General features: G+C 44.8%; 1 protein-coding gene across 2 annotated transcripts in view; it reads left to right on the top strand.

The window, feature by feature from the left end:
* The first annotated feature begins 3,080 nt into the window (after positions 1–3,080).
* The window catches only part of BAK1 (BCL2 antagonist/killer 1), a 28,238-nt gene continuing 7,469 nt past the window's right edge, over positions 3,081–23,849 (top strand). Inside the window, exons 1-5 of one of the 2 annotated variants that reach the window (XR_013230411.1) lie at positions 3,081–3,299; positions 12,693–12,798; positions 21,201–21,336; positions 21,430–21,573; positions 21,969–22,808. Coding sequence is in view for 1 of the 2 variants with exons in the window: in XM_077334390.1 (XP_077190505.1) it covers positions 12,726–12,798; positions 21,201–21,336; positions 21,430–21,573 (353 nt within the window). In the remaining variant the exon portion in view is untranslated. The remainder of the gene's footprint in view (positions 3,300–12,692; positions 12,799–21,200; positions 21,337–21,429; positions 21,574–21,968; positions 22,809–23,849) is intronic. The other variant, XM_077334390.1, reaches the window with a different exon arrangement.

Genomic DNA, 23,849 nt, shown 5'->3' with positions numbered 1-23,849 from the left:
ATACAGAATACCAATCTATAACCCATTCTGAGGCAGGATCTTATCCCTGAATTTTCAGAGCAAACTACAAGAAAACTATATGCCAAAAATCCAGAACCATAAGTGATTTACTCCTATTACTTCTCTCTGTAGATCAGTTATTCAATACTTGTCCATCACAGTCTCCTGCATACCTCTTCCAAGGAGCTTCATTCTAAAAAATATTTATACACAAATGCATGAAACTGTCTCATCCTCAGTCAGACTGTTGGTCTATCAAGGACAGTATTGTCTGATCTGTCTGGCAGCAGATCTTCAAATTCTTAGAAAGTGATATTTCACATTATCTGGTACTTTGAACTGGAAATTGTAAGAATTGAAACCAAAACTTTCTGTATGGAAAAGAAATGCTCTGTAACTGAGGCACAGTCAATATATATATACATTTCCCTCTTCTTTGTGTTTAGCTGTCAAATGCTGGCTATACCTGCATTTCAGCTGTCAAATACTGTCAATTTTTGACAGCATTTGACAGCTGAAATGCAGGTATAGTCAGCATTTTATAATGCCATTGCTTCTTAATTGTTTGTGGAAAATTCCATTATGAAAGTCAACCTAAAGTGTGCAAGGTATTCTAATTAATGTTTGACATGGATTTGAGCAAACTGTACTTGCAGCCTCAGGGCATGATCCCTCCCTTTGTATTCATGTCTCAACACCTAATGGAGCTCTTTAACTCTTCCTCCTATGCTAATCCTCAGCAAATTGGCTAGAATTTGCTGTACAATTTTGTGTATATTTCCGATATAAAGACAGTCACAGTATGTTTCTATCAATTAATCCTGACCATTATGTCCCACATTAAATTTAACTCCTAGAGCTATTCAGATATTTATTTTAAATAATAAACTACCAAAATTTACCAGTGGTTTAGCCACTTGTCTACTGCTGGCCAAAAGTACTATAATTACAAAATAGGGTTTTAAATATGATTTATATTTTTGGCATAGGGTCTGATTTTGGTATAAATGTTTTAATTTGCATTAAAAGAAGAGTTGCTTTTTATATGCCACTTTTCTCTACCTGAAGGAATCTCAAAGTGGCTTACAATCACTTTCCCTTTCCTCTCCCCACAACAGATACCCTGTGGGGTAGGTGAGCCTGAGAGAGCCCTGATATTTCTGCTCGGTCATAATAGCTTTATCAGTGCAGTGGTGAGCCCAAGGTCACCCAGCTGGCAGCATGTCGGAGAGCAATGAATCAAACCCTGCTCACCAGATTAGAAGCCACCGCTCTTAACCACTATGCCAAGCCAGTGTACAAAAACAAGCACTTCTTAATTTGCACTTATTTACTTGGCTTTTATACCCACCCCTCCCTGCAAATGGGCTCAGAGTGCATAATTTCCTGTGATGCATTACCTGCTACTGCAGTCGCTCACTTATTTTAATACACTGAGTGGAACATTTTCTAGGCTTCTGCATGTGAGTCTTCAAGATGCTTTTGCTGCACGTGAGCTGTCTACCAGTAGGGAATGAGTTTAATCATAGTATACATGCTTTACATGCAGAAGATCCCAAGTTCAGTCCCTGGTATCTCCAGCTAAGGAATCTATGATAGCAACTGTCAGGAAATGCTGTTCTCATCCTGAGACCCTGGAAAGCTACTCCTAGTCAGAAGAAACAAAAGTACCAAGCTAGACTGAATGAATTTGTATAAGATACTTCATATAATCATATGCCAAACATGACAGTGGTCAGATGTCACAATATACTGGGCTACTTTCATGCTACCTAATCACCTGCTGTCAAAATAAAAAATATTGAAAATCAAGAATCAATGAATCAGAAAGTCATCTTAGTGTAGTGGTTAGGAGTGCAGACTTCTAATCTGGCTAGCCAAGTTTGATTCTCCACTCCCCCACATGCAACCAGCTGGGTGACCTTGGACTCTCCACTGCACTGATAAAGCTGTTCTGACCAGCAGTAATATCAGGGCTCTCTGAACCTCTCCTCCTTCACTGAGTGTCTGTTCCCCGCCAACATCCTGTTTCCTCTTGACCCTGCCATTGTGGGGAAAGTGAAGGGAAGGCAAATGTAAGCCGCATTGAGACTCCTTCAGGTAGAGAAAAGCGGCATATAAGAACCAACTCTTCTTCTTGAATGTAAAATATTGAAATTGGTATGTAATATTTGTAGTGGTGAGAGTACCACAGTGAGACTGCTAGGGCACCCATCTTCAAGTCCTCTCTGCTTCATAATGAACCTCACTGGTTGACTGTGTTCTCACTTGCCGCTTAAGCAAGGCTGCTTCTGCATGGGAATGATTCCCTGTTCTGGTCTCATTACCACTGGGAATGCAAAAGTAGAATCATCCCCACCACCCCCAAAAGCTTGGGGGCTTTTTAAAAAAGTAGGTGTTTATCTCACTATAAGTTTAGGACATTATGATGCTGCATTTACTATAAATAAATGAGGGGGGGGAACAGATTGCAAATGGCAGGTACAAGAGGAAACAGGATGTTGGCGGGGAAGTATGCAAATCTGTTCCCTCCTGTACACACTAGCCCCAACCCACTTTAAGTACAAACTTTCAGGAAACTTTCACCAAAACAGGTTTGAAAAACCTGCAGAGGAACCATGGAAAACAGAGAAGGGGCTCACAGAATTGTCAGAACTGGGTTTCCAGCCCTCAGGTGGGGTCTAAAGATTTCTCAGAATTACAGTTGATCTCCAGACCACAGTGACCAGATCCTCTGCTGCTTTGGAGATGGGTGTGGATGACATTATACCTCACAGGAGGTTCCTCCCCTCCCAAAAGCCCGTTCTTCCCAAATTTCCAGACATTTCTCAACCTGGAAAAGGCAGCCCTACAATTGGAGGAGGAGAATAACGATGTGTCCCCCTGCCCTGAGTCCCATAGGATATAAATGTAATAAAAATAAGTGAAATAATAAGATGTTTGTCAAGTGATGACAGCTCGAAGCAAACTCTTGAGGACTATTTTGAGGCGGCTTTGGAGGATGGGCTCTCGTTTCCGCCCAGCTGCTCTAAGGAGAGAAACCTCTAGAGGGAGCTAAGTAGCCACAACCTTCTCCGGGCTGGCATCTATGATTTGCTGGCGGGCTTCGCCCGTTCCTTTCACATTCCAGCCGTGGCTTGCTGAAGGAAGCAGAAAAAGAAGCAGGAAGGGAGAGAAAGAAGACGCCGCGGAGGTAGCTCGGAAGGACAAGTGACTCCAGTCGTGTCAATGCGTTTCTGACTGCAGCAGAAGGATTGGCCTGGGGGCGGCGGGGGACGCGGCAGACAACCAGAAGCCTGGTGGGTACAGGAAACAACGGCCTGTCCGCACAAATGCAACCCGACGGATGCAGGATGGACCGGGGAGGGGGGGGGGGAGAGATAGAGACTGCAGGGGGTTTCTGGAATCTCTCCTGGAGCGTGCGGCATTTTCCGGTCCCGATCCGCTCCAGCTTTTCACACAGAAAGAGAACTCGGGGGGGGGGGGGCTTCGCATCTCCAGGCTGCACTGTAGGGAGCGGCGGCCAGGAAGCCGCAAGGCCAGGACTCTTCGCCCTGTCGCTGTTGGGGCTGACCGGTAGAGATGATGGGCTGCGAACACGTGCGACATATGTGCAGCTGGTTCTTGGTTCCCGGCTTCTTTTCCCACACAGAGCTGCCCGAGCGACTTGTGTAAGGATCCGAACTTCGCATACCCCCAATAAAAATATTGAGTAACCGCAGGGCACGCTTTCCTGGGCGGGCGATCAGCTAATGTGGCATGCCGTCCGGAGGGACTGGGTAGCTAGTGCATCATGAGCAACAGAAACTCGGCGGGATGCGTTCGCAGTCAGGCTTGTTGGAACCTGCACGCTTGACATCCTGCAGCGCCTTCCGGCTGCACCTTAACGCCCCTTGAGCGCTCTGATTCAGGGAGAGCCAATGTAAATTCAAGAGGAGACTTTCTTCCCAGTTTTTCAGTGGCCTTCAGTGTAATGGCCTTTGGTGGGCATGTTACAAATTAATTGACGTTGCTTGCCAGATGTGGCGTTGTGTGGAGTGGCGAATCCACGTTTATCCATCTTTGCTTAACTAATGAGAGGACTGTAAACTCTGAATGTGTACAGTGAATGACTGTTTATCTCAGTGGGTTGTTACAGATTAGGGAGCTGCGGCGGAGAGTTTTGGCCGCAGTCGCTTGCATTGTGTTTTGTTTTATTGGTTAATGTTAATTGGAGACAGTATCTTCAATGCTTTGTCAATCAAATACATCTTGTAATCAGAGCCCAGCATCCTTTTTTCTTTGATACCCAAGCTACTGAATGTTTTCCAACCTTGTTCTTGGTCACTTGTGGGGTTGCTTCTTTAGTTTGTTTATTCTTCTTTCATAGAAGAAACTCAAGGCGGGATATATGGGATTTTTGGAAATTTTCCCATCCAGACACTGACCAGACACAGATCTGTTCAGGGCAAGCTTTCTTATCATGTGTCCTCCAAACATATTCTAGTCACATAGACTGATTATGTACCAGCAGGGAAGGGTAGGCAGATACCTGCATGATAGCGGGGCTAATCTCTGCTTATGCATGAAGCTGGCACCATCCAGGCCCCCTCCCAGCCCACTTTAGGGCCTCTGATGGCCCACAGCAAGGGAATGCTGATTTATCCATTCATGGGAAGCGGCAGGGCATGTTGCCCCGCCTAAAAAAACTGGTGGTGGCCCGGTGTAGCGGCCGCTGTGCATAATCGGTCATAGTGACCATACATGTAGTTCCATCTCAAAGCAAACTACTTGAGCAAAAGTAGCCCTCTGTGAGGGCAGGGGGCAGTTATTCAAATGTTCTTTTCCCCATGCTTCTACATATCACTCTTAGATGATTTGTTAGTTCATTTACAAAATTTGTGCACTGATTTTCTATGCAAATATTCAAAGTGGTTTACAGAAAGCTTTAAAACCAAAAACAGCTTCAAATCCAAGGCCAATTCCAGATAAAATAAATTTTAGCAATAATCTCCAATTCAGCATACCATTTTCAGGGCTATTAAATGTTCTTGGATACAAACTCCATTGATCTCAACAGCGTTTACTTCCCTGTAAATATATTTAGGACTGCAGTCTTGAAGTCCATAAGGCTCAAAGTAACGGATCAGTCAGAGTTCTACAAAGATGCTAGAATATGTTCTGTGATGTTTTGAGTAGATGTGGGAAGCAGATGGGGAATAAATGTTAGGAAGAAGCAAAGATCAAGGGATGCTCATTATTCTATCAGTGCTAGAAAAGTAAATACTGTGTAAGATCAAAGTTTCACCATGTAATGAAAGTTCCATATTTGTATGTTAAGCTTGTCATCCAAAACTTAAATTAAGACATTTTAGTGAAGTAAATTTGGTTAGTCAGAACATAAGCAAATTTTTCAGATGAAATACATGACATAATAAAAATGTAAAGGCAGAAAATCTTTAACCATATCAACTACACAATGTATATTAAATTCCACTTCCTCTGGCTAACATTGGGAGTGTGCATGTCATAATTTGCCACATATCTAGTTCTATTATTATTCACAGAACTGGCATGATGGTTAAAGGGGAGAATGCTATAAGTTACTTTGGGTCTCCCTTAAGGAGAAAAATAAGATATACGTGAAATAAATTCAAGAGTGGCAGCTATTCAGTGTGCATAACCCTCTTGTGCAGTGAATATAAACAAAGGAATGTTCGTGTTTTGTTGTACTGAAGCTAATTTGATGGGGTGGGCTGGAGAAAAGCATTCCTGGAACAAATTCCTTCTGAAACAAACTCACAATAAGAAATAATGCTGAGAGGGATTTGTCCCAGACTGGTGGGTGATGCTGACTTTATAGTTGATTTTACCTTTTCCTAACTTGTGGCATGTTATCCTGTGAAGGTGTAGAAAACCAGTCTGTTTGGTATGCCACCAAACCCAGGATATGTAAATTTCACTCTGTATGAGCTAATCATTTTACACCAGCAGCTCACTGCAGTCTGGGATCCCCTGCTTGTTCACCACTCACCAAAGGTTTCTATGCAGTAGCCTTGTGGAAGTGAGAAATGTTTGCTTATCTTCTGCTCATCCACAGAAATCAAGTCTTCATTGTTGAAAGGGCTTGTTTGCAGTTTAGGCTAACAAGTACACTTCTCTCCTCTGTAACAGTTTACATACATAGTCAAGGATGGGGACATTAAGAATATACATCAACTTCTTTTGAGATTGTCTGGATTTTCAAAATGGCATGCACTTTCCCCCCCAGGCTCTTCATAGCATTCTGACAGTCTGAAAGAAGTAGAAATCTTTTCTTGTGTTCTGGTAAAGTAGATTCTTGAACTCTTTTGGAAATTTGGCATCTAATTTTGCTTACGTAATCTTTTTGCCTTCTAATTTGTGGCAAACCATTACTGCGCCAAATGATTACTGGAACCCAGAAATAATGGGACCAGGGATGGGGGGGGGGGGGTGGCAGCTGGAGTTTCTGCATTCTGCTACTTGGGGCAGGCTTGGTAGATTGCTTCATTAAACAGAAGTCTTGCAGCAACTTAATTGCTAGCACATTTTTTTTTGGTTTGGCATAAAGTTTTGTACACTAATGCCAATTTTATCAAGGGCAGATTAAAATGTGATAATATTATCTACTGGTCCTATAAGGAAGTATATATATTTCTGGACAAGGATCATGATCTGGTGCCCCACAGGTGAAGTGTCACTCCCAACAAACAAAGAGAACTATAACTATCACTTGCCTGAGGGCTTTGAAGGCAGCTCATTGGAGTTATCCCTGCAGTGTCTGGGAAAGTAAAGCTGGTTATACTTCAGCCATTACCAGTACTTACTGGTAATTAAAATTGAATAATAGAGTTGGAAGGGGCCTCATAGTCCAGCAGTCTGCAACCTTTTTTATGTTGCAGCCCACTGCGAAGAAGTGGGGGGAGAGGGCGACCCGGGGCCCACGCATGGGCAGCAGCCCCCCCCCACGCAAACATGCATGTGAGGGCCTGCTGCGCATGCGCGTTTGCCCCCAATGTGGGCGCAAACATGCACACTTGGCAGTTTCACACATGTGCGCATGCGCAGGGCTGCAGCGCATGTGCGTTTACGCTCACAACACTATCGCTCATCCACTGTGACCTATACAGAATCAGCCTCTCCGTCAGATGGCTATCCAGCCTCTGTTTTAAAATCTCCAAAGATGGAGAACCCACCACCTCCCGAGGAAGCCTGTTCCACTGAGAAACCACTCTGTCAGGAACTTCTTCCGGATGTTTAGATGGAATTTCTTTTGAATTAATGTCATTAATTCAATTATTCAATTTGAATTAATTTCATTCCATTTGTTCTGGTCTGTCCCTCTGGGGCAAGAGAGAACAATTCTGCTCCATCATCCATATGGCAATCTTTTAAATACTTTAAATACTTGAAAATGGTCATCAGATCCCTTCTCAGTCATCTCCTCTCTAGGCTAAACAGACCAAGCTCCCCCAACCTTTCTTCATATGTCTTGGTCTCCAAACCCCTCACCATCTTTGTTGCCATCCTCTGGACACGTTCCAGTTTGTCAACATCCCTCTTCAATTGGGGTGCCCAAAACTGAACATAGTACTGAGAGGCCGAACCAGAGCTGAGTAATTAATTAACAAAACTAGAGAAATGGTTGGTTACAGCTATTGCAAAACATTTCAGTTTTACATAATGATATTCAAACTGTACTTTCTGCATTTCATGGCCCTTTGCAGGCTGGTAGATGGAGCTTGGTGACAGGACGGGGGCAGGCAGGTGTGGGGAGGGGGCACCTTGGGTGGGGCCAACATGAACTTTATACTAGTATCACTGTCCCACCACACTGCCATTCCAGTGGTGGATCAAGCCCACTCCAGTCGGCACCATCACTCACCCACGCTGGGCCCCCTCCTGCCTGCCTTTGACTAACTTCACCTCCAGAAGGATCTGCTACAGAGTCAAATGGGGAGGGGGATTCCTCCTCCCTTTCCTCACCAGTGCCAGTTCCTTCTCTTCCCTGCCCTTCCTTTCCCCTCCCCCTGTCTCTTCCAGAGTTAAAAACTAAAAGTGGTTTTGAGGAATGCTGTGAAATGAGTGGTAGATGCAGCAAGCCAGGCCGCGGGTTGCTGCTGCCAGGTAAGCCTCCTCCCATTTCCCTCAGCCACCCTTCATCCTCGAAAGCAGGAGGTGGGTTTACACTGAGAGAAATATGAAGGTGGTGTTGGGCAGATCTGGTCTAGGAGAAGAAATGAACGGCACTCTCACTTCCCCGCCACCTCTTTCTCCCTGGGGAGCAGCCTGGCATTTCCTCCTCCTCAGGCTGCCACTGCAGTTCTGCAAGCCGCCACTGCCAACACTCCCTCCTCAGGACTGTCACCCTGCTGGCCACACTTCAAATACACCAATGATAAAGTATCCTTTTGCTTACCAGGAATGATCAGAATTCTGGAACTGTATGCATGCTCTCAGTGCAAGAACTCCTTAGCTGTTTCACATCTATGGATCTAGGAACTTCCTTCTCTATGGTTTAACACTGAGTGGCAGTCCCCATTGTGGTATCCATGGAATCATGGTGCCCACTGGTGCACTTGCTTGCTTGAGTCCTGGGCTGATTCTGCACTTTGTTTTTTCTGTTGTGGATCCTGCTGAATTCCGATTGATTTGAACTTGGGTCTTCCTCTATTCCCCCCGCCCCAATTGAAATAAAGTGTTCTGCACTTGATTGGGGAAGCTTAGAACAGGGAGAGGTGGCAAGCGCAGCAGTCTCTTTTTTTTCTTGAATGGTGGGGAGGAGAATTGGAGACAGCAGAGGAGAGGGAAATAATGAGGTAAATCTCTGCTGAGAGAAGTTAGGTCTTCTGGAGCACAGTCACTTTAAGACAAGCCTTGCAACCGGAAAACAGGAAGTCTTTAAACTGATGCCCTGGCCAATCAGGGAATACTGCTTTGCTGCAAGGCACCGAGCAGTAAGTTAACTCGCAAAAAGCAGAAAGCTGCACAGTTACTTATGGCAGCTTTTCAAACATTGAGGCTTATATCCACTCCAAGATATCACGGGGGAAAGGTAGCATCACCACGAATCAATCATGTATGTTGCAGAGGGAAAATTTAAAGCACCCAAAATCAACATGGAAATTGAATTCAGTGTAGACTGCAGGGAGCAATCCCTCTTCTTTTTCCCAGAAACTGAAGCCAAGCAGCATCTCTTCCCCCAAGATAGATCCATTGAGAAGCAGCTGCTTCATGGCAGGAGGATGCTTGTCTTGGAACCTCTGAACGTTCTGTGACGGGCCCTGCCTTTTCACAGCAGCCATTTTGTGGTGGTGCCCACTGTCCTTTCTCAGATTTCCAAAAGTACCTGCAGGATCATCAGTGTGGGGGATCTTTTTTTAACCAAATACACAGAACCTAGAATACAGGAAGTGGTCATCAGGCACTGTGTATAGTGGTTAGTGTTATAGGGGTCTGGCATCCCAACCATATTCATAATAGAAGTTTAGGCAGGGTTTTGACAAAGAGAATGGTGCGAAAGGGTTTAGATGGAGAAAGGAAGTAAGAGTAGCTCAAACAGATGCCTACTGAAAACGCAGTGGAGGCAAAGGTCAATTTTACAAGTGAAACAGTAGGCAGAGTGACTGCATGGCACGCACCCTCTGCAAAGATAAGCAGGTTTGCAGTCTTTGTGGCACCACTGCTTCATCCATGTGCCGGTCCCTGGTCAATGGGATTTCCTCTTTCGTTTTTGTCTGTCATGATATCTGCAGGATTAACCATTTCATAGCTGGTTGAGATTAACTCTAGACTTGCAAAGGCTCAGTCTTTTACCTCTTCCATTCTCTGGGCGCCACACCTTGCACATAGTCACGGAGCTACTTATATGCAGAGTCTTATTAACCCGCTCCATCATTGTGCTTGCTAGATTAAACATCTTCCCCTTAGCTGTTCTAGCAGGCAGATATAGCAATGTACCAATTGGGAACAGATTTTGTAAATTTTGCCAATTAGAGCCTGACTCAGTGCCACATATTTTACTTTATTGCCCATCGCATTCTATGCTTAGACAATGACTTATTGTTCCTATCACAGTGGACCTTCTGGCCCTATGGACAGAATCATTAGACATTTGTTAACTGATAGGTCCCCAGAAATAATGGAATTCTTGGCTACTGTGATACAAAGGGACACTCGGCTAGGCAAGAAACAGTTCTAGTCCAGAATTATCCAGGGGCATCTACAGTTGGTGGAAATTACTGATTGCTGGGCATTCTGGAGGAATCTATTGTTGGTTGTTGCTTATTTTATTTCTCTTTATTTGTTTTATTTAGACTATGTATTTATTATCAGTTAATTATGAATTACCCCTATTTTGATGTTTTTATATGCCATTAAAGTTTTTTTTGAAATCTGATATTTATTTACTTATCTTATTTATAGTCTGCCTTTTTCACTTGGCCTCAAAGCAGATTACACAGCGGGTCAATACCATCAACACGATGGGGCATTCAGTAACTAGTGCCATAGGATTAGGGTTAGAGAGCCAACCAGAAATCTGAAAACAGAACTGAAGATATGAGTTTTATTCATTGCTACTAGTTAGACCACAGTGTCTGTGTGTGGGGAGGGGCTGTTGTTTAGCATTGAACTGACATTTGATCAATCATCATTTCTTTAATTTCAAAAGGGAGTCTGTTATCTTTCTCCTTCATTTTGAATAGTGAAGGTGCAGCAATATTTCACCCAGCTTCAGATAATCTAAACAAATCTGGAGCACTTTTATTGTGCATGTTTGGGTTCTGCAGCTGCAGTGGAAATGCATGAGTTAGCATCAAGATGAGAATCTAACAAAGGTGATTGAATGATATCATGTATTAGGCTTCTGGAAGGCCGAGAATTGGTCTACTTAGGTAAAACTTGAGATACTCTAGAAAGGCACATTAGAGAGGTACAAACCAGAACTGCTGTTAGTACTGATCTCACTTTATGGAAAACAAAAACTGTGGGACAATTACTAACAAGTTGTTATTTTTTACTTTTCACATATTGAAATCCACTGTAGTGACATGCTGTAAATGGCAGTTTGATAGTGTTCTTTGAAAACACATTTAGTTTTGTTTGGTCATAGAAGGCAAAATCACTGGCAAGAAATTGCATCCTTGTAGAATATACTGTCTTTGTTGTTCATCACATCTGTTTTGCTGGAGATATACCAAGGACACATTGCCAATACTATCATTCACATAAATCACACAGATTAGTCCAAGAAAAGCACTTCCGTGTAAGGAACTTATCTTGTGTGAAGTAGCCCTAAGGCTGCTTGTGTAGCTGTGACTTTAACATAAGCTTGATGGCTAAACACTAGCATGTGACTTATCTCCTAGAAAAGCTTCATTTGTTAATTTCTATACATTGAGTTGCTAGAAGCAGGCTAGGCTAGGGTGTCTCCGCCTCCCCCCCTTTAGCTGAGCACCGCTAAGCGGTAACAAAAGTCTAATCTCATTAATTGCCTTAGGGTTTTTTGTAACAGTAACTTGATAATAAATATCGTAGACTTCAAAAGCCATAATGATGTTACCAAGTACCAGCAGTTTAGCAAAGATCTTACTGCATCAGCGGTAATGGAAGAAAGTCACCACCTCCCCTTTCTATAATGATATGCTTTGCTGGAGACCCAAGCAGGGAGAAACAGTATTTGTGGAAGAAAGCGGCTTCCAGCTGGTACCCATTTTGGGTATGGACTTTTAAGAGATGGCTTAGAATATCTAGGCTGTGTGGTACTTACCACAGTTGGTTCCCCTAGGAGGACAGAGATGCACAGGAGGTCATGGTAGGGTCAGCCAGTCCATGTCTGATTCCTAAAGAAAATACAATCTTGTGTATTTATGTTCTCTGTGTGCCGTGTTCCCTTCTTGCGTTTGGAAGGGGTTTGCCCCATGAAATTCTGGAAGGGATTTACCCCTCTAAAATAAAATCTTACTGCTACCTGCCACAAAGAGACTCTTGTGGAGCACAGTGGTAAGGCAGCAGACATGTAGTCTGAAAGCTTTGCCCATGAGGCTGGGAGTTCATCCCAGCTGCTGGCTCAAGGTTGACTCAGCCTTCCATCCTTCCGAGGTCAGTAAAATGAGTACCCAGCTTGCTGGGGGGTAAACGGTAATGACTGGGGAAGGCACTGGCAAACCACCCCGTATTGAGTCTGCCATGAAAACGCTGGAGGGCATCACCCCAAGGGTCAGACATGACCTGGTGTTTGCACAGGGGATACCTTTACCTTTACCTTTTTTACCTGCCACAAAGGAATCCTCAACAGTTTTAATGTTGTTAATGTCGTTATATATATTGCTGCATATGCAAAGCTATCTGGACTATATGAGAGAGAGCTATTTTAGCAGAGTCTCATTCTATTTAGTTTTTGGCAACCCACTTAAGCTCAGTCTTTGCTGGAAAAATTATCCTTTAACTTGGTTTGGGGAGCAAAGGGGGAGGCTGACTGTTATCTGGGGAATTTTTCCCGACACTATAAGGCTATGAGTGGATGGGAGGAGGGAAAGAAAAGCAGAATCAGGTTACGTAGATGTGGAGCCACCACTAAAGAAAGAGGAAGACGTTAATATCACTCAGATAGGAAGTGCCTTGTAATCTAGCATCCAGATTCCAACTCCAGAACCTGACTGGTTCCTTGCCTGTCTCTTTATCTCTTGCAGACAAGTGCTGACCTTCTGAAGGTCCACCCCACCATGGCCTCGGGGAATGGCAGTGACCCACCAGACAGGCTAGAAAGACCCAGATCATCACTGCAATTTGAATCAGGTAAAAGCCTTTTTGGATTTTTTACATTCATATTGATTGTTGGGGATGAAATGCGTATATTTTTCCTATTTTCGTTTGGTTTTGTTTTTTCTAGAAGAGGAAGAGTAGAATATGTCTGTCTGCCAAAGTCTAATCACATGGCAAGTTTAATTTGCAGATCTGTTCCTTTTCATCATTTGTTACAACCGTTAGATTTACTAGTAACATTGCTGGTCATAGCTACATATATTCCCACTGGATCATTCCTGTGATTCAGTAAAATCCTCATTTGCTTCAATGGAGGAAGCAGGTCAAGGTATGCACTATGCATTCCTTTGCACTCTTGCATGAGCGTGAGCACATCTGGCTCCTTCATCTCTAAATCTCCCTGCTCTCTCCCTCTTCTGCCCTAAAAAGAAATTAATAAGGACTCTGGACTGAGGCATCCTCTCTGGCTTTTTTTTTTACAACAATAAATCATTCATTGCAATTCCTATTGTGCAGATGGGAGTACTGAGTACTGAGAGAGGCAGTCTACTGAGGCAAATAGATTAGACTAGAATTAATTCTTAATTATTTTATAGCATTCTTTAGCATGCCAGTTTGGTGTAGTGGTTAGGAGTGCGGACTTCTAATCTGGCATGCCAGGTTCGATTCTGTGCTCCCCCACATGCAACCAGCTGGGTGACCTTGGGCTTGCATTTGACCACATCCACCAAACAAATGCAGAAATACTTGCTGTAATTCCAGGGTACCCTGGTGGAATGCATCCTAGACTGGTAGACATTCATCCACAGCAGCTTAAATTGTGGTGTCGTCTTCTCTTGTGCTCATTTTTAAGAACAAGACAAAGGAGTAATACCTGCATCATTTTTAGGTATTTTTAAAATACAATTTTCTAGTAGCTTTTATATGTTCCAACAGTCAACATTATTTATTCTAACGCAACATTTGTGATCTAATTGGGGAGTAGTGCATTGCTATCTATTGCAGCTCTGCTCCAGTATTATTCTATGGTGGTTGTACAGGAAAAGCCCCAGATGGATTGTGTCCATTGTATTTAAGTAGTGTTAAATTGGAGAAATGAAATTGGAAAAGTTCAGAGAAGTTGAAAATATTTTGCATTTTAAAGGTACATTTGGTGTTGGCCAATCTGGTTTAAAAGCCAATAAGCATGTATAATTTTTTTTAGGCTGTGATGACTCACTGACAGACACTAATCTTTAAACCGCCCACTGCGCCGCGGGCGCCGCGGACTAAATAAAAGAGTAAGGGCTGGTGGGGAGGAGTTAGGGCGGGCTCTGTCCGGGATAAAAACTCGGAGGAGCGAATCAGCAGCCGCAAAGCTGCTCCTGATTCGCTCCTCCGAGTGGCACTCCATGGCCAAGTGTCCAATTGGGAGGCGCGCAAAGCGCGCCTCCCTGTTGGACACTTGGCCCATCTCCCGGACACCGCACCACTGACTCCACTCCTCCCAAGCCACCATCCTCCACGGATGGCCACCAGGGAGGACCCTCGCCCCATGCCGCTGACCTCAGGGAACACTCCTTCCCCTTCACCCAGTGGCAGCCCTTCCCCACGTCCTCCGCCTACACCGGACGACAACAGCCGCGACCTTCCCACCCCCACCCTCACCGTCCGTCCCCACGCCGCCGTCTGCGCCCTTCCCACCCCCCCAAACCCCCACTTCCCACTGCCGCGACCCGCACCCTTCCCACCCCCCCACGCCCTTCCGAAACCACTTGCCTCCCTCTCTCCGCCACTTTCGCCGCTGCCGCTGCCGCCGCAGAGCTCCTGAGGGCGCTTCGCAGCTTCGCGCCCTCTCCAGGACCTCCACCGACCAAGAGGACGCAGCTCGACCGCCTCACCCACCCAGCCCAAAATGGCAGCCAACAGCAACTGCGCGCCGCCAGGCAGCTCCGGGCCCCAGCATTGCGCCCGATGACTACTCGCTGCCGCCGGCCTGCTCCACGCACATGCCGACGCTTCGCCGCCCTCGAAGATCCTCATCTCGCCGCCGCCCCAAGCCGCCGTAAGTTGCCGCCAACGAAGCCCATGCCCGGTAGCCATCAGCCCCCCCAGCCAGGCCTGCACGACCATCCGCCCGCAGGCTCCGTCTCCCCGTGCTCCCACCCGCTCTCTCTCCGCTATCCAAGACCCCAGTGAAGCCTTCCTCCTCTCAGGCCTTCCCTCTAACGTCACCCCTAGCGCCCATTTTATTAAAGAATAAAATGGGCTTTATTCCTAGTTAATAGAATAAAAAAGTTACCATCCATCTTGGGAGGAAATGGCTCATCACTAGCTGAGTGAGAGGTTTACCTGTGAATTAAGAGAAAACTGCTTCAGTGGAATGCATAAAACAGGAAGAAAGTTGACATGCCCCCCCCCCCCAATAGAAGTCATAAGGGAAGTGGCTTCATAGTCCTATGTCTGTTTTCCCTCCCTTATACATCAAGATAAGTTCTTCCTCTGCTGTGCATATAGTTGCACCTTTAAAGAAGTCATTCTCATGTTTTCTGTGTGGATAAAGACCATTGAAAGAGCCTCTTGTGGCACAGAGTGGTAAGGCAGCAGACTTGCCGTCTGAAAGCTCTGCCCATGAGGCTGGGAGTTCAATCCCAGCAGCCGGCTCAAGGTTGACTCAGCCTTCCATCCTTCCGAGGTCGGTAAAATGAGTACCCAGCTTGCTGGGGGGTAAACAGTAATGACTGGGGAAGGCACTGGCAAACCACCCCGTATTGAGTCTGCCATGAAAATGCTAGAGGGCATCACCCCAAGGGTCAGACATGACTCAGTGCTTGCACAGGGGATACCTTTACCTTTTAAAGACCATTGAGGGCCAAACTACGCATTTGTGTTTTTAACGAGCTGGGTCCAGGTTTCCCAGACCCAACTCAAATTCTCGGCAACCACACAGCAGCCGCAGAGAATGGCTTTTTAAAAAATAAAGGACATGCAGAATAGGCTTGGAACACCACCCCAGAAGAAGAAGGCTTCCTGCCTTCTCACCCAAGCCATTTTCTGAGCAATGGTAGCTGGGGGGAAGGGTATTTACCCGTATTCACATGGAGTATTCTGCACATGTGAAGCATCCACATCAGGGAAATAACTCTACCACAATGCTGGTTTGGTGTGGGGAAACAGAGGGGGACAAAGCCCTCCTTCCCTTGCCAGGAGTGTTTCAAGCCCTAGTGGGCTTGCTTTTATTGTTTATTAGCCACTTCCCACTGCTGTAATTTTATAAACCAGCATCATGCCTTCTCTTCAGAGGACTGAATGGGACACATCACACATGCAAGCTTGTGCTCCATCACTTAGCTGTGTTCCCATGCCCCAGTGTTGCTGACTACAGCTTTTTCAGTTAGTCCCATAGAAGTTACTAAGAGGACATTATAAACTGATCCTCTTCCTACCTGAATAGCCATACCCATTCACTTGCACAACTATAATGCATAGTCAGTTTTATGACCACTCCAACATAACTTGTTATGTCTGACCATTTTTCTGTGGTTTGAAACACATCCTGATTCAGCAAGGGGCCTGCTCTTAGGACATCATGGTAAGCTGGAACTTGGTTCAAGGCTTCTCAAACCAAGAAACTTTTGCTTGTGCTCTTGGGGTGGGGGGCACAATAACCACATTAGCACAATAACAAGCTGTGTTTGTGCCCATCACAGGCAAGCCTCTTCTGTTCCCAGGGTCTCAGTGCCATCTCTGTGTGTAATCTAGCCCTGGAATAAAATAGAAAATGTCAGTCCGTTAAAAATAACATTGGTGTGGGGTAGGAGGGTGTTGTTCATTTAGGGAAAATGTTTTGGGAGCAGGGAGGTTCTTGTAGGTATTTCATTAACCTTTGTTATTTTGTTTGTACTGTCATCAGATTATGCAATCCAGTTGCTGAGTTTATGTCTGTGGTCAACTCTCTACTTGGTGGCTATTGATCTTTAAACTTCCATATCATAAGACACAATGATTATGTCCATGTTTCTAAAAAGGGATCCTTACACTGGCCAGCTTTGCAATCTAGATGGGATAAGGTAGGGCTTGCAGCAACATGGCTGCACAATTGTTTTGAAAGTAGACCTACCCATGATCACTCTTCCCCACGATCAACTTCCAAAGATGATTCTTTTGTGGTCTTTCTTTTGCTTAATAGAAAGGGGGGGGGGGACTCACTGATGACTTGAATTGATCTTTTTTGTAAATGGCAAATAGTTGGTAGCATTCTGTGATGTTCAGGAGAACTAGCCTCCTTGACTTTTGACATGCAGAGACGTTAGAAATCTCTGGAGACTCTTTCACAGGATGGCCTGGGAGCTCCTGCTTCTAGAAGATGATGGTAGTTTAGGAATGCCATTCCCCAGGTGGGACCTGGGTATCCCCTGGAATTTTAGCTTATCACCAGGCTCTCCTGGAGAAAACGGCTGCTTTGGAGGGTGGACTCCATACCAGTATATTCCACTGAGGTTCTCAAATCCCACCCACTCCCAACTTCATCCCCAACCTTCCCAACCCAGAACTGGCAACCCTAGTAGCATTGGATGCTTTTAAAAACTAATGTTGTGGGCGTTGATTCTCATCCCCCTGCCCCCGGCTGTTTACAACACAGGGCAGTTAGGATTTTTGCAACTCTTTCCTGCCACATTCATGTTTTGCTTGCTTTTCTGTGTTGCTCACTGAAACTGTGAGTCAGTCTGACACATTTTCTGTTTTTCCCCTTGGTTTAGTGAAAGACACTCATTGGTGTTTGATTTCTCAGAAATTGTTTACATTCAAATACAGTCATAGCAGGGGAGTTTACATTACACTTGCTAAGTGACTATTAGGATTCTCCATCTTTGACCTTTTTCTTTGTTCGCTCAGGTTATCTTGTTTTAATTGTGTCTGTCATCAGAGTAGCTGTGTGACTAGGTTACAGAGGAGCCTAGTTTAGACTGCACTGGGTCACACTGGTCAGGTATCCAAATGCTCATTTGAACTGAGCATGCTTTTTGGTTGAATACCTCCAGTCTACCATATGGAAGAGTGATGCTGATGAACCTGAAAAAGAATGGGCAGCGGAAAGACAATAGGTTCTTTCAGCAAAACAATGAGAAATGTTTATGACTTCCGTGGCACCTGCAGGCTGATAGCAGGTGTCCATGTATGACTTGGACGTTTACATGCAGGCACGGAACCTGACTGTCTCCAGATTTGTGATGTTGCAATCATTGTTTCCTGGAATCCCAAATCGTTGAGCATTTGCAGATTATTTGTTTGCAAGTGGTGGGCCCACAAGGACTTGGGAGAGGGCGCACCTCATTTTCTCCTGTATCCTCTCCCCCATTATTCTCCCTTTTCCTGCTCCCTAATCTCCTTCCCATCCACCAGTCAACCTATCTATATCTGTTCCCTCCCTCCCTTTTGGAGCCTCTCTGTGGAGAAGTCTGGCCTAGTTGCGTAGCAAGTCTTCCTTCAAGAAACCCAACACGGGAGGAGTATGCGACCCTTTCCAGTGCTGTTTGTTCTCCAGGTCCCACTGCTTCTCCACACTCCCGCTGCATTGCTTTACACAGACCAAAGTTTGGGAAGTGGTTGCCTACAATGGGGAATGTGAGTTCAGTGGGCATTCTTTTCTTAAGACAATGGGGGGGTTGCTGTTTGGGAGTATTTTAACCTCTTAGGTTGGTGGTAGGGAGGTGGGTTTGAGGCTGGCTCCATGGTCCCCCTGATGTAAAGACTTTGTGATTGGCAGACTGTGTGGAGAATAAGCTGAGTTGGAGATCTGACACTATCAGACTTAGGCAGAACAGGGCCTTGACTTGTTCCTCCTTGCAAGTTTATGTGTAGGAACGCTTCACACTGTGACTTCCTGAATTCTGTTTGGCTCAGCTTCGGCAGAACTACAGTAAGTTTCACCAGGTCAGCAGTGGTGCAGTATAGTAGCAGCAGACATGGCAGACACCCCCCCCCTCACACACACGCACACACACACGCACACACACACACACTTTCCCATCCCTTGTGTAGTTGGCTGGATCCAACCCAATATGAAGATTTTGGGGAGCCTTCCTTTTGACAGCCGCTGGAGGAGAGTTGTGTCCTACTGCTCATCTTGCCCAGAGGATAAACTCTAGATCCTCAGTTTCTTCCCCAGGTACTTATAACAGCGATACCCAGCCTGCGCTGCACAACCCTAACATTAAGCAATTGACTGATGGCCATTGCTTGTAAACTGCAACTGGCATTCCTCGAGCATTTAGTGAGCTGGCATATGTTCCAATTGAAAACCAGAAGTGCCACCATGTGGAGCTCTGGGCTTTGCAATGCTTCTGTGGGTTTCCCTGGCAGTAGCAGCACTTGGGTGATGCTTCCCCTCCCCCATTTTACATATGAAGCTGCCGTACACTGGATCAGACCATCCATCTGTCAAGGTCAGTACTGTCTGCTCAGACTGGCAGTGGCTCTCCAGTGTCCCAGGGGGAGATCTTTCACATTACCACCTACCAGGGATTGAACCTAGGACCTTCTGTGTGCCAAGCAGATGCTCCAAGCAGATGTGCCAAGGCCCCCTCCTCTTCCTGCCGCTAGCCTTTCAGGCACCAGTAGACAACAGAGGAGGTTGCTGGGGGGTCTTCCACTGCACACCTGGCAACCCTAGCCATCAGTCACAAGGATCTCATTAAATGTGGGTGCATAATGGGCATGGAATATAAATAAACCTATAAAAATAGGTGCCTTGTCTGGGTTACTGGTCTTATGTCCTCATATTTTTAAGACATGTGGCTTGGGACCATTTGATTATGATATTGCATAGGTGTAGGTGGTGTTACAAACCACTGCATTAAGATCTTTCAAATGTACCCTGTTCAGATATTCCTTCTAGTCTACATAGTTTTAATTTGTACTGCCATCTTGTGGTTAGTATACTGACTAACTGGTTCCCTGACCTCCCCAAATTTCCTTGCCATAACTATTTAATCTCTTCCTGCACTGTGGGCTGGAGCAGCAAAAGTTTGCCCCTCCCCCCATAGGAGTAAGGTTGTTCCCAAGGTGGTGGACAACAGCAGATGGTAATAAATAAAATATACTCTGCAAATCATAAACAGTCTGACAATACAATCTTGAACCATCACTAAAATCTAAGATTACAGCAAAGAACAAAAGATATGATATCCAAACTGCTAGCTAAAATAATCAAGGGCACACCCACATATACAAATACACACACGCTTTAACTGAAGAACTAACTAAAGAAAATCTACACCTGATACTTGCCCAGATTGATGTTGTGGTTAAGAGTGGCAGCCTCTAATCTGGAGAGCCAGGTTTGATTCCCCACTCCTCCACATGCTGCTAGCTAACAATGGACAACCTTTAAGTCATCAACCAATTCAGTCAGCTACTATAAGCCCCTCTAAGACTCTAGGAGTAATTGCTTGCTGCTTGAAGGGCGCTTACCTGCAAGAATGGCCAGACCACATTTATTCAGTCAACATATGAGTCAAAGCAATCAACTGGGAACAGTCAATAACATAAATTCTGAATGCAGAGGAAATTTACAATTCAACATTTTTTCAAGCATCATATGTATATTAATCCAATATTTTTTTAACGTTCTCATATCTCCACCACATGATAAAATGAACCCAATACATCTTTACACTTCCAACAATTTCCATCTTGCTTTTTTTTTTAGAAATTACCTTTGGAGTGATATACCACCTACAGAACATTTTATACTAATTTTCTCTCAAGGTTTGACATTTTGTTGGTGTAAGATTTTTGGACCATAACCTTTCCCATTCATTCAGATCTATTTTTTGATTTAAATTTTGCATCTATTTGATCATAACATTCTTAATCTGTTCAGACTCTGTCTCATATTTAACCAATAGTTTATAAATCTGACCTTGCAGATATGGGTTCTCTTCATCTATTATAATCTCATATTCAATTAAGCTTATTCTTGGTGCGTTAGAGTCATGCATCTCCATCTTGAACATAGCTACTATTTGCAAATATTGTAAACCGGGTTTCTTAATTTCCTGTAGGTCACACCCCACAGTTCACTGTGAAAGAGTTTGATATACTACTTCACTCCAGTGAGCTTTCAAAAGGGATGTTCAGAGTTGCCAGCTAGCTATGGTTCAGATTTCCTCATATTTGTCAAGTGGCTTAGACCAGGGGTAGTCAACCTGTGGTCTTCCAGATATCAATGGACTACAATTCCCATGAGCCCCTGCCAGAGTTTTCTGGCAGGGGCTCATGGGAATTGTAGTCCATGAACATCTGGAGGACCACAGGTTGACTACCCCTGGCTTAGACAACAAATTGAAACTGTCCACACCCCCACCGCTGCCACCACCAAAAGGGCATCCATTCCCAACACAAGAGCTGCCTGCATATCTTTGATGTTCCTCCTATTTCCGTCCCTTCTGCAGAAGACCTGGTGGCCCAGCAGACAGAGGCAGTGTTCCAGAGCTATGCTTACCACCGATACCAGCAGGAGCTGGAGCAGAATGAGGCCGATGTGCCGATAGATCCAGAAATTGTTGCAATCCAGCAGGAGCCGCACAGGTAGAGTGCCACAGAATTTAATCCCCCTCCCTGAATCCATTTCCTGCCTCCATGCATGCTCCTGGCTAACATGTTTTGGTCATCTCCTGGCAGCACCACCAACCAGGTGGGCAGGCGCCTGGCCATTATTGGCGATGACATCAATGCACGGTATGATAAGGAATTCTGTGAGATGCTGGATTCCCTGCAGCTGACACCGGACAATGCCTACAAGTACTTTGCCAGAATAGCTTCCAGGTAAGTCAGCCATCCAGCGTCACAGTAAAGTTGGCTTCAGTTTCCAGCATCCAGAGTGTAGCCTTGTTTGTGTCTCCTTATCAGAGAACAATTGAAGGCTAAAGATATGAGTGGTCTACTGAAGCTTCTACCACATACTCCATGGTTTCAGAGCTCTTACTTGAATCTTAGTTCCTTGCTTCCCTGGAGCCATAGGCCACTAGATTACCGCAGTTCTTCTTGGAGGTTCCCTAGACTTTCTGACACGCCCCCCTCCACACACACACACACACACACACACACACACACACACACACCTGCGTTCCACAGTCCAGCTCATATATTAACTGTGCTTTACTGCTCCTATCTGCATCATGTTTAAATTGTTTCTGGCCCTGATTGTTTGAAACTTACAGGGAGACTGATCCAGATTTCTCAATGCACAGGAGCAATCTAAGAGAACTCCTGATTCAAGTTTCAGTGGACAAGCAAATATGTGTGTTAAAATTAAAAACCACTACAACAAAATGCACTGCTGGATCATACCAGAAGTTCCTCTACTCAAGATCATTCTGTTCCCAGCATTGGCCAAGAAGATGCCTCTGGCAGTGCATGAAGATCAGTCCTCCCTTGTCATACACCTGGTTATACAGGATTACTGCTGCTGGACATGGGGGTTCCATTTAGTTTTCATGGCTAATAATAAAATGCATTTGGATGTTAGCATTGGTTCCTTTGAAAGGTCCTTTTGAGAAGCTTTCTCATAGAGTAACAGTCTGATAACTGTGTTTAGCATGTCCAGGAGCCCACAAACATTTTGGCCTGGCTTATTAGCCAGCCATTACTCGTGTTCACACACACACACACCTTGTCACCACAGTCCCATCTGACGTCCTCTCTAGTCCTGACTTCTGCCTTTTGCCATTTGAGAGGCTGACCCATTTGCTGCTCTGCATTCTGCAAGTCAATAAGATTTCACAGCAAGGGCAGCTGCCAGTGGTGAGTGGCTTCACGGAGCCCAGAGCTTGTCCATGTAGTGAGCGGCTGGAGGCAAGGTTTTCAATGCGTCCCTTTTGATTTTTCTTGTTGCAACAAGAATCTGCTTTCCATTTGCCCCTGTGTGTGCATCCACGCCCAGTCCTCTATGCATATTGCTTTAACCGTCTCTTCTGTCCTCTCTTCCTGCTCTCCCCTCCTTGGGAAGCCAAGCGGCTCATCGTTTTACCACCTTGAGGTGGTCAATGTACTGCAGCCAGGTAAATTAACCTACAGTGCTTTCTATTTCTATCTTTAACTCTCCACATTCCATACTATGCCTTCTAAATCTTCCAGTTACTGTGTGTGATATTTCCAAGTTCATGTAAGTCAATCAATTGTGCATCTGTTATAATGCTGCTATCCAATTTAAGATTTTGATAGTATTATTCTAAAAAGCATATCCTGACCATGGGCCAAACAAAATCTCAAAGCAACTAACAACCTGTTAATAAAATAGGGGGGGCGGGAGGATAATGGGGGAAAGTTAGAATCACAGATAAGAGCAAATCACAGTGGCAGCGTTAGACAGTTAACAAAATACTTTCCAAGACAAACTGGGGTGAGCTGTCTGCAAGCATCTGAACATAAAGTTCCAGAGAAGTGAGGACCCACCACAGAAAAGTCCCTGCTGCTTACCTCTAAAGAATATATCCAAAGTAGAGCCACATTTGAAATCTTGTGCGTTATACTGGACAGACGTGTGTGTGTACAAATTATCTGTTTTCACAAGCATTTCTAAAATAAAAACATCTTGGAAATATTCCAGCAAACTGCTAAGTAGAGTGAGCTTTGCTTTTCAACTTTGTCCTGCCTTTCTCTCATCTCCCCTTGTCACTTCATTAGCTTGTAGGACAAAGGAGAGAGTCAGGTTATTTACTGAGATTGCTTATTGATCATTCTACTATAAATTGGAAGTACTTCTGTCAGTGGTATTCTAGGTTATTACAACAGGACTGCAGGATCTGCAAGGATCCACTGCTTGTTTGATACAGATGCACTGGTAGTTAACAGCGCGTGAGAATATGATTTGGTCTTGTGACTGTACCACAGGTGTGGTTTTCCTGTTTTTCATTTTGATCGCATGGTATTGTGACTGAGCCATAGCCCTGTTTTAATGTTACTTTTTGGAGCCTGAAGTGCTGCCTGCAACTTCCAGAGCAAGATCAGCCCTTGAGAAAAGTGCATCTACATGTAGACAATGTGGTAGGGAAGTACCTAGAAGCTAAAATGACTAAATTGAGGCTTTCAGCCTTTGCTGA

The sequence above is a fragment of the Paroedura picta genome, chromosome 4 (assembly GCF_049243985.1).
Source record: "Paroedura picta isolate Pp20150507F chromosome 4, Ppicta_v3.0, whole genome shotgun sequence".
In the NCBI taxonomy this organism is placed as follows: Eukaryota; Metazoa; Chordata; class Lepidosauria; order Squamata; family Gekkonidae; genus Paroedura; species Paroedura picta.
Note: the sequence above shows the minus strand (reverse complement) of the source record. Positions and strands in the feature narration are given on the sequence as shown.